Source organism: Sapajus apella, unplaced genomic scaffold, assembly GCF_009761245.1.
Source record: "Sapajus apella isolate SASKATOON/1434 unplaced genomic scaffold, GSC_monkey_1.0 scaffold2, whole genome shotgun sequence".
NCBI lineage: Eukaryota > Metazoa > Chordata > Mammalia > Primates > Cebidae > Sapajus > Sapajus apella.
In genome coordinates this window covers 26,120,032-26,136,039 of record NW_022436942.1, presented here as the reverse complement: position 1 = coordinate 26,136,039, position 16,008 = coordinate 26,120,032, and the positions used below count along the sequence as shown (strand labels likewise).

At 41.5% G+C, this 16,008-nt stretch overlaps 1 protein-coding gene and 1 pseudogene across 7 annotated transcripts in view; both read right to left on the bottom strand.

Moving 5' to 3' along the window:
- LIMA1 (LIM domain and actin binding 1) overlaps positions 1–16,008 on the bottom strand; it is a 104,081-nt gene that overhangs the window by 27,003 nt on the left and 61,070 nt on the right. For all 6 annotated transcript variants that reach the window (XM_032293738.1, XM_032293755.1, XM_032293764.1 and 3 more), the window contains 2 exons: positions 3,854–3,938; positions 2,222–2,370 (listed from right to left, as the gene is read on the bottom strand). In XM_032293738.1, coding sequence (XP_032149629.1) covers positions 2,222–2,370; positions 3,854–3,938 — 234 coding nt within the window. The remainder of the gene's footprint in view (positions 1–2,221; positions 2,371–3,853; positions 3,939–16,008) is intronic.
- LOC116561856 lies at positions 13,952–14,914 on the bottom strand (annotated as a pseudogene). The gene has a single exon (XR_004273634.1). The product of XR_004273634.1 is annotated as a DNA-directed RNA polymerase II subunit RPB4 pseudogene (transcript).

Below are 16,008 nucleotides of genomic sequence, written 5' to 3'. Positions count from 1 at the left end.
GTAATCTAGTACATTTCTGTTCTCTGTGATTCTTTAGGCATGGGAGGAAACAATTTATGACCACAGGGCCAATGAAGGGAATGTGAGTATGATTGAGTCACCTTGGGATGGTATTCCAGATTATGGCCCACAGCTCTGGGGGTGCGTCTGTGAGAGGAGCTGGCAGCTAGCACTGCAGAGCAACATTGTAGCCCAGCAGCTCCTTCCATCTCCAAGCCCCACCTCCAGAACTGCTGCCAGAGAGTATGTGCCTTGTTACAACCATATTCTGTAAGGGGCCTGGGAAATTCTTTGCAGATGAGATAAAATGTACTTTTTACAAGAATTCCTGAAGACTTTTCAACTCTTAAAATCTCCAGAGCAGGAGAACTGTAATGCAGAAATTGTTAGGAGTTAAAAAAAAAAGTCACTCAACAGGTTTTCCCACATAGGGAGTCACCTCGTGGAATGCTTGCAGCAGGAGGGCGCTGAGGAGTAGCACAATCTGGTAACAAGAGGAAGTTCAGCTTCAGAGATCCCAACTTGCTGTCTCTCCTGCCCTGCCTTCTAAGAGAAATCTAAATTTGCTCACTTTTCACATTCACAGTGCATAATCAGCCCGTGATACTCCACTTTGCTAATTGATTTACACAATCATCTCTTCTTAAAACATAAAGTTGTTAACGTTACGGCTTAAAAACCAAGAGGAAATATTCATTGCCCAGAGAATTAGTCCACCAAATAGTATTGGAGAATGTATACTTAATCATGTGGGGAAGAGAAGGCTTAACTCCCAGAATACACATTATAGTTTCTAACATGCACCAATTTTGATCTGCCTAGGAACAAATACAATTCAATACTGTTCTGTTGATTTTGTTAAACAATTAGGACATCAAGAGATTAATGGTTTGTAATTTGAAATCTTAGGGCAAATGCTTGAAGGACACAAAAATATGTGTGTGTACATTTGTATCTATGTATGTATATATATGAATAAATAGCACTTAAAAGGTAACTTCTTTTTTTTGAGATGGAGTCTCACCCTGTCACCCAGACTGGAGTACAGTAGCTCTATCTCAGCTCACTGTAACTTCCGTCTCCTGGGTTCAAGCGATTCTTTTGCCTCAGCCTCCTAGTAGCTGGGATTACAGGTGTGTGCCACTATGCCCAGCTAAGTTTTTTTGTATTTTTAGTAGAGACAGGGTTTCACCATGTTGGCCAGGCTGGTTCCAAACTCCTGACCTCAAATGATCCGCCTCTCTCAGACTCCCAAAGTCTATGGGTGTGAGCCACGATGCCTGGCTAAAACGTAACTTCAATTAAGCAGTTCTATAGCGTCAGCTTGCCAGTTAAGCACAGGACAATGTAAAATGGAAAGACCCGCCATTGTATTTTGAATATCAGAATTTTTATGCTTACTGAGCACATCACCTTCTTGTGATTTCTCCCTTTTTCTTATCTACTATTCTACTTCTTTAGGAAAACAGTACATCATAAGGATTAAAGATTAAGTAGACCATCTATTGTATGACTGCTTCTTATGAAATTTCCATAATAGGCAGATACATAAAGACAGGAAGTAGATCAGTGGTTGCCAGGGGATGAGAGGAGGGGGAGTTGGGAGTGACTGCACAGGTATGGGGTTTCTTTTCAGGGTGATAGAAAGGTTCTGGAATTAAACAGTGGTAATGGTTTGACAACCCTGTGAATATGCTAAAAATGACAAAATTGTGTACTTTAAAATGGTGATTTTATGTGAAGTTATATCTCAGTAAAAAATTATTTTTAAAAAACTCTCATTAATAAACATAGCTGATATTTCTCTCTAGTCTTCTTTGTTCTTCCCTCCAAAACCAAAATAAACTCTCCAGTCTTCTTCCTTCTTCCCTCAAAAACCAAGATAAAATAAGAATTCTATTAAAACTAATAAAATATTACTTCTTTAACAACAATACAAACATTAAGTAGAAGAGCCAGAGACACTCTCAGTGATATTACTGACTGGTAACATCACAAAAAAAGCGAGTGCGCTGGGAATGAGGACTAAGAAAGCAAAGTCAGGATTAGACTACGGTAAGAATAGCAAATCCAGCGAGGATAGGGTTCATGTGAAAGAGAACAGCTAGGGCACCAGGACTCAGATGTAAGGATCTGGTCACATTTCCTAGTTCTAGTACTCAGTGACCATCTGCTGGATGGGAATGAGTGAATGAATGAATGAATGATGCAGAACACATACTGTATAGTTGGTTGAGCTGCTTTGTTTGGATACAGCTGCCTGGTACTTGGCCATTCGATCCTTTATAGAGGTTTCTGAGAGGCGTGGAAGTTCCAGATTTCGCCTACTCTCATTTTTCTCCGAGTTGAATGTAGAAGATGACAACTGACCTGGAAGCATCCAAATAACATGTTTTATTTTATTTCTGAGATGGGGTCTCATTCTATCACCCAGGCCAAAGTGCAGTGGCATGATCATAGCTCACTGCAGCCTCAAACTCCTGGGCTCAAGAGATCCTCACGCCTCAGCCTCCCAAAGTGCTGGGATTATAGGTGTAAACCACCATGACTGGCCAACACATTTTATTAGAAGATAAAAGTGATTCAAATAATTTCAAGATTCTAAATTTTGTGTTGTTATCTAATGGCCAATTTCTTCTAATAAAAGCACTAAGAAGAAAATCAGGAATATAATTGTCATTTCTAAAGTAATATTCATTCACTTTTTTTATTTTTTTTGAGCCAGGGTCTTACTCTGTCACCAGGCTAGAGCGCACAGGGCAGTGGCACGATTATAGTTCACTGCAGCTTTGAAGTCTTAAGCTCAAGTCATCCACACGCCTCAGCTTCCCAAGTAGCAGTGAGTTCACGGACGCACCACCATGCTGGGCTTTTTTCTTTTTTTTTTTTTTTTCTTCAGTAGAGACAGGTCTCACTATGCTGCCCAGGCTGGTTGCAAACTCCTGGGTTTAAGTGGTCCTCCTGTCTTAGCCTCCCCAAGTGCTGAAATTACAGGTCTGAGCCACCACCATGCCTGGCCCCATATTTTAAAATTTTGGGTAATTTAACATGAAAAAGAAGAGATCACAATGCCTTTTAATTTGCATTTCTTTGATTATTAGGTAGCTGATGATTTTCCTGTTTTTACTAATTTTTTATTTTGTGAAGTTCCTGTATATGTCCCCTTTAAAACATAATAATTCCACTCACAAAGTATTATCACTGGTAATACAGGGTAACAAAACTTGATAGGGGACACGGCCCATCTATGGAAGCCTGCAAACCCCAGATGACTGGAGCTGAAACTGATTGTAGCACTTTCCTTACAGCCCCTCAAAGTACCCTTTGGTTACCATAGGTTATCACTAACAAGGGTGGATTAAAAATACAAAAAAAGCGGAATGGTGGCTCACTCCTGTAATCCCAGCACTTTGGGAGGCCAAGGTAGGTGGATCACCTGAGGTCAGGGGTTCGATACCAGCCTGACCAACATGGAGAAACCCCGTCCCATCTCTACTAAAAATACAAAATTAGTCGGGTTTGGTGATGCATGCCTGTAATCCCATCTCCTCGGAAGGCTGAGGCACAAGAATCACTTGAACCTGGGAAACAGAGGTTGCTGTGAGCTGAGATCGTGCCATTGCACTCCAGCCTGGGCAACAAGAGTGACACTCTGTCTCAAAAACAACAACAACAACAAAAAAGAAGCTATTTATTGAATGCAATGAGAATTGAGAAGGGCTTACATCTAATAGGGAGACTTCCTTTTAATTTGTGCCACTCTTCCTTTAAAAGCATTGGCTTTGAGTCCAAAAGATGTTGCTATACTGAGTACTTCCTATAGGACCTCATACACATGGAACTCTCTGCTTACCTGGACCTATTTCCAGGTCATCCAGAGAATAGCTGTTTTCAGAGATCTTTCTTCCATTTGTACTTCGGCTTTGGGCTCGGAGAATCTGTTTGGAAAATGAAACCCAACAATAAGTTTTGCAGAAACGATGGGAAATTGTGATGCAAGGTTCAACTTGCAAACCTTCTTTATAAATAAAATACAGGTTCAATTTTATTTTTATCTTCCTTAGAATTTTTTTAAAATTTCCAGCTGGGTGCAGTGGCTCATGTCTGTAATTCCAGCACTTTGGGCGGCCAAGGCGGGTGGATCACGAGGTCAGGGGTTCCAGACCAGCCTGGCCAGGATGGTGAAACTCCGCCTATACTAAAAATACAAAAAATTAACCAGTTGTGGTGGCAGGCGCCTGTAATCCCAGCTACTTGGGAGGCTGAGGCAAAGAACTGCTTGAATCTGGGAGGCAGAGGTTGCAGTGAGCCAAGATCGCACCACTGTACTCCAGCCTGGGCAAACAGAGTGAGACTCCATCTCAAAAAAAAAAAAAAAAAAAATTACAAATATCAAGTGCTACATATCCACAGGTGCCCAGGGAAGAATAAGTAACTCTATATAAGTAACATTCTCTGCTAAAGATCACTTCCTAACCAGCAAGCTTTGTAACACTTATTGTAGGGGAATCCTCACATCCCAGATGACAATGAAATGTCCTTCCAAATTGCCAAGTCCTGATGCAGAATCTGCTGTTTCCTTTCTCCATCTCATGTTATCTCTGCTATTGCTGCCTTGGTTCATGTCTTCATCATCTTACCCCTGGACTACTTCATTACACGTCTTTAACTTGTTCTTCATTATCTTCCAATCCAGTCTCTATGACACTGCCATTATCCCCAAAATACAAAGTAATTATCCAAAAATATAAACCTATTTTACTCTCCTGGTCAAAATTTTTCAGAATTCCCACTCACTTCTGAAATTAAATCCAAAGTGCTTAGTAAGTCACAGAAGTCCTGTTCTAGATCTGGTCCCTATCAAGCCAGCCTCCTTTGTCCTTCTGTTGTCTTGCAAATGCCTGTTTCTTCAAAGACTCAGTGTAAGCACTATGAAGTCTTGATTACCTCGCCAACATAAATTTAGGTAATCTTTCCTCTTTTCCCAAGGTACCTGGTCAAACTGTTGTGTGACTGTCCCTCTACTGCACTGTAAGCTCACTGAGAGCTGAGACGATGCCTTTTCGTCCATATATTTCCAGGACTTACAGAAAAGTGGATGGCACAGATTTAGCCTGGGTGACAGAGCAAGACTCTGTCTCACACACACACACACACACACACACACACACACACACACACAAAAAGAAAATGAAGATCATTGGTCAAGAGGAAAAGATATGTCTGGCAGGATACTCTCAATCTACATTTTTAATTTTTATTTATTTATTTTTTTGAGACAGAGTCTCTGTCACCCAGGCTGGAGTGCAGCGGTACAATCTCGGCTCACTGCAACCCCTACCTCCTAAGCTCAAACAATTCTCCTGTCTCAGCCTCCTGAGTAGCTGGGATTATAGGCGTCTGCCACCACACCTAATTATTTGTGTTTTTGGTAGAGATGGAGTTTCACTATGTTGGCTAGGCTGGTCTCAAACTCCTGACCTCAAGTGATCTGCCCGCCTTGGCCTCGCAAAGTGCTGGGATTACAGGTGTGAGCCACCGCGCCTGGCCCACATTTTAAATTTTGTTTCAACATACTTCTCATTTGCTGATCATTAAAATAAAGAAAATTCCACAGACTTATTCCAAATGGTGCTGCCCCAGAAGATAAACACTACAAAAATTAGAATTTTCAGGACTCAAAATGGGAGAAAGCCTGCTGATAAACTTCTTTTGAAAAACCAGAAGGAGCTGGGCACAGTGGCTCATACCTGTGATCCCAGTACTTTGGGAGACTGAGGCAGGTGGATTATTTGAGGTCAGGAGTTCGAGACCAGCCTGGCCAACGTGGCAAAACCCTCTCTCTACTAAAAATACAAAAATTAGCCGGGTGTGGTAGTGTGTGCCTGTAATCCTAGCTACGGGAGACAGAGGCAGGAGAATCGCTTGTACCTGGGAGGCAGAGGTTGCAGTGAACCAAGATCATGCCACTGCACTCCAGCCTGGACAACAGAGAGACACCCCATTTAAAAAAAAAAAAAAAAGGAAAAATCAAAAACAGGTTCTGCATTCTTAATACAGATATTTACTTTCTAACTAAGGTAAAGTTCAAGTACAATTCCAAGAATATGTGTTACATGTTACAACCTGCAGAGAGCTCAGCTTTCTGTCTAATTGGAGCTATACATCCTTCTCTGTCTTGCGTGAAGTCCCAGCACTGCTGTTATTGGGAGCTCAATCGTTTAGAACCAGAGCATACACCTTGCCAGGGCAGAAGCTTTCTTTGATTTTAAATGCATAAAATGTCCCATCTTTGCTAGGTTTTAATTTAAACTACTGGGTTAAATAATACCCCACTTCCCGCCACCTTCTGAAGGCTTTTGCTCCATGGGGATATCAAAACTCTGCATTAATTTCTTTCAAGTACTAAAAAAGTAAATGTGCAAAGCCATTTGGTCTCAGAGAAAAATAGGAAAACTGTCTCTGAAAATCCCTTATGCTGACTGTGGCTCTCAGGAGAAATACAGCTCTTAGGTAAGATGGGTTTTAATGATATCCCAGGTGAAGCACAGCATTACTTTCAATATCTTTCACCTCCAAACCACTCCAACATTAAGAATAACAAGGTTGGGCCAGGCATGGTGGCTCACACCTGTAATTCCAGCACATTGGGAGGCTGAGGCTGGTGGATTACCTGAGGTCAGACATTCAAGACCAGCCTGGGCAACCTGGTGAAACCCCGTCTCTACTAATAATACAAAAAATTAGCTGGACATGGTGGTGAATGTCTATAATCCCAGATACTCGGGAGGCTAAGGCAGGAGAATCGCCTGAGCTTGGGAGGCTGAGGTTGCAGTGTGCCACTGCACTGCAGCCTGGGCAGCAAGAGCTAAACTCCGTCTAAAAAAAATAAATAAATAAAAATAACAAAGCTGGGCATGGTAGCTCATGCCTGTAATCTCAGCACTTTTGGAGGCAGAGGCAGGAGGACTGCTTGAGGCCAGGCATTTGAGATGGGTCTGGGCAGCATGGTAAGACTCTGACTCTGCTTTAAAAAAAAAAAAAAAAAAAATTTAGCCAGGCATGGTGATGATGCCTGCAGTCCCAGCTATTCCAGAGGCTGAGGTGGAATGACTGCTTGAGTCCAGGAAGTTGAGGCTGCAGTGAGCTATGATTGTGCCACTGCACTCCAGCCTGAATGATATAACAAGACCTTGTCTCAAAAACAAACAAACAAAAAATGATCTCAAATCCACTGGAATTTTATAATCCACATTTTCCAAGTGGCAATCTGAGGTACAGGAATAAGGAGGGGTTTCCTCCAATATTTCTCAAGGAAGTAAAGGAACAACACACACACACACACACACACACACACACACACACACACGAATTCTGACACCAGAATACTCTTATCTAACAGGCTTTTATCACATTTTAGCTCTTTTTACTCAGACACTTGAGGGAGCCTTAATCATTCTAATGGCAAGGAAAGAGAGTAGACAAGACACTTTTAAGACTTTCTGGAATTTCCTAAGTCCTGGCCTCACCCCACCCGACAAGTCCTCCTTCCTGTCAGCTGACAAAACTCTGGTTAGTATGAACATCACTCAAATATTCTCTGTGAATCCATAAATCAAACGCACCAAGACGTACTAGTAAGAGGATAAAAGTTTGGGGCTTTTAGCTCGTAGTCTGTAGAATTTTTTTCCATATTTTTTAAAAAAGAAATAAAATAAGTTAGGTTCTAAATAAGTAACAAAGCAGGATTTCCTGTCCTTTCTACACCTATCTTCAGAAAAAGTTATCTTTAAAAGTTGATTCTCAACACTTTTTACTGAGTCCCCTACCTCACTTAGCCACTTCCTTTAACCTTTCAACTTCAACCTTCCTTTGGATGCTCTCATCTTGCCAAAGTCAAGGGCAGAGGGAAAAATGAAACTTTGCTGAACTATGCATAGGGATCGGGGCATAGATAAAAGCTAGCCTCCTCAATTTTCTCTCAAGACTCAAGACTTTAAGTCTTGAGAGAAAAATTTCTTTCTTCAGGAACTCTTAGAAAAAGAGTTCATGTAAGTAAAATAATACACATAGAAAGAGCTTTTAAACCACATGGTAGGATTTCTCTACATTTTCTGTATTTCCAAGCACTCTACAAATACTGTGTTAGTCTTATAATTAGGGAAAGAAAAAAAAGGAAGGAGAGATAACAAGTTATATCTATTAATTTAAGTAAACAAAAATGGTAAAACCAAACGCTAATGAAGCACTGGGGAATGTGTCCTTAGATCCTACTAGCGGTGTTATAAAATAGTATAATCTCGAGAACAAGATGAAAATATGTAAGAATAAATAAAAAATCATACCTTTTGATGTAAGAACAATGTTTAATGAATTACATCTTTAAAATTTTTTTTTTTTGAGACAAAGTCTTGCCCTGTTGTCCTGGATGGAGTGCAGTGGTATCTCAGCTCACTGCATCCTCTGCCTCCCAGGTTTAAGCAATTCTCTTGCCTCAACCTTCTGAGTAGTGGGGATTTCAGGTGCACGTCACCACACCTCCCTAATTTTTGTATTTTTAGTAGAGATGGGGTTTTGCCATGCTGGCCAGGCTGGTCTCAAACTCCTGATCTCAAGTGATCCACTTGCCTTGGCCTCCCAAAGTGCTGGGATTCATGAGCCACGATGCCAGGCCCCAAACCCACAAGCTTTTAACTCTAGAGCTTTCATTCATATCTCTTGCATTCCAATATATTTCTTCTGTTCACTGTCCTCATGCTTTTCAATTAGTTAAGCATAAAATGTGGGAAGACAGAGCTAATGTCTTTGAGAACATAGCTGTTGTTATGTTTTCAATTTTTCTCAGTTTCCTTAGATTTCAGATATGTAGGGTCATGGCCCATTGTTTCTATCCAATAAATAGTTATAATATCCATGAAAATAGCATTATATGGTAGAAGGGTTACTACACAATTTCAGTCTTGTTCTGATATTAATTAACCACATGACATTGGGTATATCAATTAACTTCTCTGACCTCATCTGATAGCATCTGTAAAATTGGGATTGTAAGATTCTAACTGACTGAGGGCATTGCCCTGGATTAAGTAACTTCTTAAACTCTCGTAAATTTCTAGGATCTGTATGTCAACAATTTTAATAGCGATTTATCACTCATTGTAACTCACTGATGAGTTAGAATGAGATAGAAGGCTAGAGGAAATGACTCTTAAATATATTCATCTGGATACATATGTATTTTGTGTAATTCAGGAGTGAGTCCGCTAGCAGGAAGACAAAGGTAGTAATATTTTGTAATGGGGGAAGATGAAATCTTTCCAGCCCCCTTGACATCTAATATAGCCAACACTGCTTAAAGAATGTTCGAGTCCCCTGACATTGCTTGTTGATATGTTTTACTATAATGAAATTGGCTAAAAACCAATATATAGTGGACATGAAAGTAAGCAGAGAAGAGATGAGTGGTCTCTAGCTGGCACATCAAGGGCAGTCATTTAGGGCAAGGAACAATTAAAAAGACTGCAATTCTTTCACTGGTGTCTTTACCCTGGATCTATTATTATCTTAACACACACACACACAAAGAGATTACTCAGAGTTATTCATTAAGAATAAATAAAAAAATTTATGACCAGGCGTGGGCTCATGCCTATAATCCCAGCACTTTGGGAGGCCAAGGCAGGCGGATCACTTGAGGTTAGGAGTTTGAGACCTGGCCAACGTGGCGAAAACTCTCTCTACTAAAAATACAAAAATTAGCCGGGTGTGGTTGTGGTGGCATGTGCCGGTAATCCCAGCTATCCAGGAGGCTGAGGCAGAATTGCTGGAACAGGGATGCAGGGGAGGGGTGGCGGGGGAGAGGCTGCAGTGAGCTGAGATTGTGTCACTGTACTCCAGCCTGGGTGACAGAGCAAAACTCCGAAAATAAATAAATAAATAAATAAATAAATAAAGTATGATATGTAGTCTTTACAAGAAATGTGCCACTATTGATAGATGTCAGTAAAAATAATGCTGAGAATAGCCTTATTTACATTTTGGAAATGACAAGAAAAGCTATAAACTGTAGGTGAATATGCTAAATCAGCAAAAAGCTAATTTTACCAAAATATGTGAGAAAGAGTGCATTGATAGAAAAACAAAGACAATTCTTGTGTACAACTAACAATAATAATATGCAAAACCAATTACCACATTTAAAGGACTAGCAACATATCTATTGGAGATTAAACGTCAGGTCAAGGTAAGAGTCAAGATTCACTGACAGGCAAATTAAAAGTTAATATTCCCCAAAATTGGGATGACTGTATAGACTCCACAGTGATGTTAATAGTTATTCAAATACTTTTCCTCCCTAAACTCACTTTAAAATTTTAACTGAAAACTACACAACTAATATCAATTATGAACATCCTCAGAATTATATTCTTCTTGAGATATAATTCTAAATAACTTAAGACATATTCAGAAAGCAGAAGAAAAATTTTTATCATGATAACGTCAAGTAGATAAAGGAACACATGCAATTATTAACTAAGAGGAAGATAAAATGTTATGAATAATTTCTGTAACAATCTGGGGATTCCCTATGGACACCTACCCATTCATCAAGAAAGCCTATATAAATTATTTCTTTGATGTAGATTATAGATTGGCTAGCTATGAATAAACAACTGATGAACAGAAATCATCACACTTTAGCTTGGTTGCCTTACTCTCTTAAAGGCTCATTCTACTACATCAATACATATATACTATTAAGTACCAGTGTTATGTAAAACTAAACAAAATATCAAGTGTCATTTCCAGGAACTTACAAGAAGAAAACCACAATGATGTTGGAACAAGTGAAGCTTTTGTTGGCATCTTGATGCTATCTATACATATCATGATCCTGGTGCTAAGAGGAACTGAAATTCAGAGGGAAGCTAAAGGGCTGGGGGTCTAAGGGGAAACAAGTCATAAGCAAGAGAAAAGGGTGTTGGGGCAAAGGAAATTTCCTTTGTTATTTTAGATATGTCTATTTTACCTGAATTTAACTGCTTTATTTTTATAATATAAAATAAGTTAGGCCAGGTGCGGTGGCTTATGCCTGTAATCCTACCACTTTGGGAGGCCATGGAGGTGGATCACTTGAGGCTGGGAGTTCGAGACCAGCCTGGCCAACATGGCGAAACCCCGTCTCTACTAAAAATACAAAAATTAGTCAAATGTCATGGTGCATGCCTGTAATACCAGCTACTCAGGAGGCTGAGGCAGAGAACTGCTTGAGCCTGGGAGGCAGAGGCTGCAGTGAGCTGAGATCGCGCCACTTCATTCCAGCCTGGGTGACAGAGGGAGACTCTGTCTCAAAAACAAACAAAAACAAAAACAATAAAAACAAATGTTGGCTGGGCGCGGTGGCTCAAGCTTGTAATCCTAGCACTTTGGGAGGCCGAGGTGGGCAGATCATGAGGTCAGGAGATCGAGACCATCCTGGCTAACATGGTGAAACCCCGTCTCTCCTAAAATACAAAAAATTAGCCATGTGTGGTGGCCCATGCCTGTAGTCCCGGCTACTCAGGAGGCTAAGGCAGGGGAATCGCTTGAACCCAGGTGGCAGAGGTTGCAGTGAGCCGAGATCATGCCACTGCACTCCAGCTTGTGATAGAGCAAGACACCATCTCAAAAAAAAAAAAAAAAAAAAAAAAAAGTCAACATGACAATAACAAGGGTCATAACTAGTTGATCAGCTATCTTTTTTATAAAAGGATGTCCTGAATAGTTATCTTAGCCACCTAAAACCTAGATTAATACATGTAAGAAATTAGGAATGCTAAACCACATTCACTAAGTGTCACTGTGACATTTCTTTTTCTTTCTTTCTTTTTTTTTTTTTTTTTGAGGAGTTTCACTCTTGTTGCCCAGGCTGGAGTGCAACGGCTCCTGCCTCAGCTTCCCAAGTAGCTGGGATTATAGGCATGCACCACCATACCCAGATAATTTTGTATTTTTAGTAGAGATGGAGTTTCTCCATGTTGGTGAGGCTGGTCTCAAACTGCCAACCTCAAGTGATCTGCCCGCCTATACCTCCAAAAGTGCTGGGATTACAGGCGTGAGCCATTGAGGCTGGCCTAAGAAATAGGCTTTAATCAATTTGCATTATTTGGAAGGTAGCTATGCTTACCACTACACCATCAATGCTACTTCCTTTTATTAAATAAACACTATGAACCAAGTTATTGACCACTAGGGTTTAAAAACATGCTTACTTTTTTTTTAATTTATAAAAATAAGAATTTTTTATTTTTACCTTATCTAGTAGCAAACATAAAACTATCCTGACTTTAAAAGCCAACATCGTTCTTTCTCCTACTTGGATCACAAGTTCATAAACAGTCAAGCAAGTGCCCCATAGAAAAACCCCAGAATTGAAAACAGGTATATTCCCTTTAGAAAAATAAAAACTAGAATGTTTAGCTATTAAAGTGTTTCCCCCCCTAGACTAAGATCAAGTGACTTTACTGCAGTGGCTCAAGAGTGGCTGACTCCCTCCTTCTGAATCAGTCCATCATAGAACACCTATTGCTAAGTAGCAAGCCAGAGGCTTAGACTGGATCCCTCATAATTGAAGACTTCAAAGTGTTCAGAACTTCAAGCCTGGCCTATGAAGTAAAATCTTTTTTTTTTTTTTTTTAAGTACAATTGCAATTTTATTTTTCTCCAGAGGATAGTTTTTCTTGAGTCCTTAAGAACTCTGCTCCTTATATGGGCTTTGGTGGGGGTCATGGGGCAGCCCCCACAGGTCTCATTGAGGTAGATGTGTTTGGCCCTTGTGGGCTTCATGAGCTCAAATCCTGACTACTGTGCTGTGAATAGCACAGCTCACAAAGTAATGCAGCTTCACATCCAGCCTGGGAAGTACACAGGTGTCAAGGACACACACTTCAGAAACATCACTGACTGCTACGGCCTCTACGTTTCAAATGACGAATTTCTTAATGGCCTTGTCATTGGGCACACAATGGGCACAGTTCATGGAACAAATAGGCTGCAGTGAATTGCACACCCCCAGTTGTGGCCCTCTTTGGCATGACCATTGTTTCTTCTTATTGTTTCTTCTTTTCTTTGAGACGGAGTTTCGCTCTTGTTACCCAGGCTGGAGTGCAGTGGTGCGATCTCGGCTCACCGCAACCTCTGCCTCCTGAGTAGCTGGGATTACAGGCACGTGCCACCATGCCCAGCTAATTTTTTGTAGTTTTAGTAGAGACAGGGTTTCACCATGTTGACCAGGATGGTCTCGATCTCTTGATCTCTTGATCCACCCGCCTCGGCCTCCCAAAGTGCTGGGATTACAGGCTTGAGCCACCGTGCCCGGCCCGTTTCTTCTTTTCTTTGTGATCTCGGAGGTGCAGACCCAGGAAAGAAGAAGTAAAAATCTTAATTTGAGGGTGACTTAATGAGTCTTTAAGGCCACTTGGCCCAAATACACATTCTGCAAGACAGTTCAAGAAAAAAGGCAAAGTAGCCATCTCCCTCAAGGCTATGGGCTCCACAATACTTAGCACAGTTGTCCCCAAGTGTAAACACTTCCCATGGCATGCTTCTTCCCTGTGTCCCAGGTTAGGCACAATGATGCCAAGGAGCTCTGTCATCAACACTCTCATCCTTTAAGAATTTCAGGTCAGATGTGGTGGCTCACACCTGTAATCTTACCAGTTTGGGAGGCCAAGGCAGGAGGCCAAGAAGTTTAAGGCCAGTTTAAGACCAATCTGGGCAACGTAGTGAAACCCCATCTCCATAAAAAATTTTAAAAATTAGCTGAGAGTGGTGTTGCACACCTTTGGCCCCAGCTATTTGGGAGGCTGAGACAGAGGGGTCAAGGCTGCAGCGAGCCATGACTGTACCACTACACTCCTCCAGCCTGGGCCACAGAGTTAAGACCCTATCTCCGTAAAAATAAAAATAAGCATTTCAAACAATAACAGTGGTTTAATTCTTCCTTTGGTATCTAGAAAAAATTGGTCTTTCTCTATAAAGTCTACTATGTTCTGGTCTAGTTTCAAAAATATAAACACACTGAAATTAAAACATGAGATATTAAGAGTAAAAGATGGTGTGGAGGTCAAAAACCATGAATGAGGTAGTCAATAGCGTGGCTTATATGACCCCTCGCCTGACCTCACACTTCCCAGAGGCACGTTCAGGAAGCCCCTGGTAGCCACTGCCCAAGGCTGCTTCAAGATTACATGTCACCTGGGCCTATGAGTTATTTGAAACAGAAACCTAACCCAACGCCAAGCTGGGCTCTCTTCTGCAATAGAATTTCTGTGCAGTCAGCCCCAGACCCTGGGAAGGCGGTGTGATGCCTGGGAATGTGGTTTCTCCGAGGAGCAGTGATGTTTGGAGATTAATACTGAAAGCAGTGCTTTGTCAGGATGTCATCAAGAATCTGCTGCAGCTCCTCATCTTCAAACCGCCCCTCTAAGCTTGGGATTAGAGCCTTGGACTCCTTGGCAGTCTCTGGGCATAGGTTGGCCAAACAGGTCAACTCAAACTTACGAAGCTTTTTCTGGAGTAGCAAGCTACGAACGCTGGAAATGGTCTCTCTGTTTCTCAGTTGAAACGACTGGAATGGGCTGTACAGTTTAATGTTCTTATGAAGATTTCTGAGAGTTCCTGTTCATTCTCTGCACTCTCATTCTGTTGCTTTTGATGTTCCAGAGGCATATGAACTTTGGAATTTAGAAGCCTCAGCTGTTTCAAACTCTTTAGGAAAGATGAGCTGTAACGTGTCCTCTACGTCACCAGCCTGTGGATCACTGCTGCCTGCCGCCATCGCTGCATGCCACCACCCACCAAAAAACATCCTTACTTTAAAAAATTTTTCAAATAGACACAGCGTCTCATTCTCTTGCCCAGGCTGCAGTGCAGAGGAGCAATCATAGTTCACTGCAGCCTCAAACTTCTGGGCTCAAGCAATTCTCCTGCCTCCTGTCTCAGCCTTTCAAATAGCTAGGACTACAGATACACCACCATACCACCACTCCCAGCTTTTTTTTTTTTTTAAGAGATGGGGTCTTAACATGTTGCTAGTCTCAAACTCCTGGCCTCAAGCCATCCTCCTGCCTCAGTTTCCCAAGTAGTTAGGATTACAGGTGTGAGCCACTGTGCTCAGCAAAACATCCTCACTTTGAAAGAAAATATAGACAGGGGAGTATACAGATTCATACAAGACTATTTTTTATACATTTTTTTTTTTTTTGAGACAGAGTTTTGCTCTTGTCACCCAGGCAGGAGTGCAGTGGTAAGATCTCAGCTCACTGCAACCTCCATCTCCCAGGTTCAAGCGATTCTCCTGCCTCAGCCTCCTGAGTAGCTGGGATTACAGGCATGCACCACCATGCCTGGCTAATTTTATATTTTCAGTAGAGACTGGGTTTCTCCACGTTGGTCAGGCTGGTCTTGAACTCCCGACCTCAGGTGATCTGCTTGCCTTGGCCTCCCAAAGTGCTGGGATTACAGATGTGAGCCACCGTGCCCGGCTCATACAAGACTATTAAAGTGAGTATAAGTGCCCAAAGATGGCTGGGCACAGTGGCTCACGCCTGTAATCTCAGCACTTTGGGAGGCCGAGGTGGATGGATCACCTGAGGTCAGGAGTTTGAGACCAGCCTGGCCAACTTGACAAAACCCCGTCTCTCCTAAACATACAAAAATTAGCTGGGAGTGCTGGCAGGTGCCTGTAATCCCAGCTACTCAGGAGACTGAGGCAGGAGAATCACTTGAACCTGGGAGGTAGAGGTTGCAGTGAGCCGAGACAGCGCCAATGCACTCCAGCCTGGGTAACAGAGTGAGACTCTGTCTTAAAAATAAATAATAATTAAAAAAATAATCTAGACTGTTTTCAATATGGACAATGATGCTTATTTAGAAACAGTGATAAGACCAAGGGTGGCTGTGCTTTTCACTCCCTAAGCAGTCCATTAAGTGACAAATGATGAATCAGGAAATTAAAAAAGGGAAACA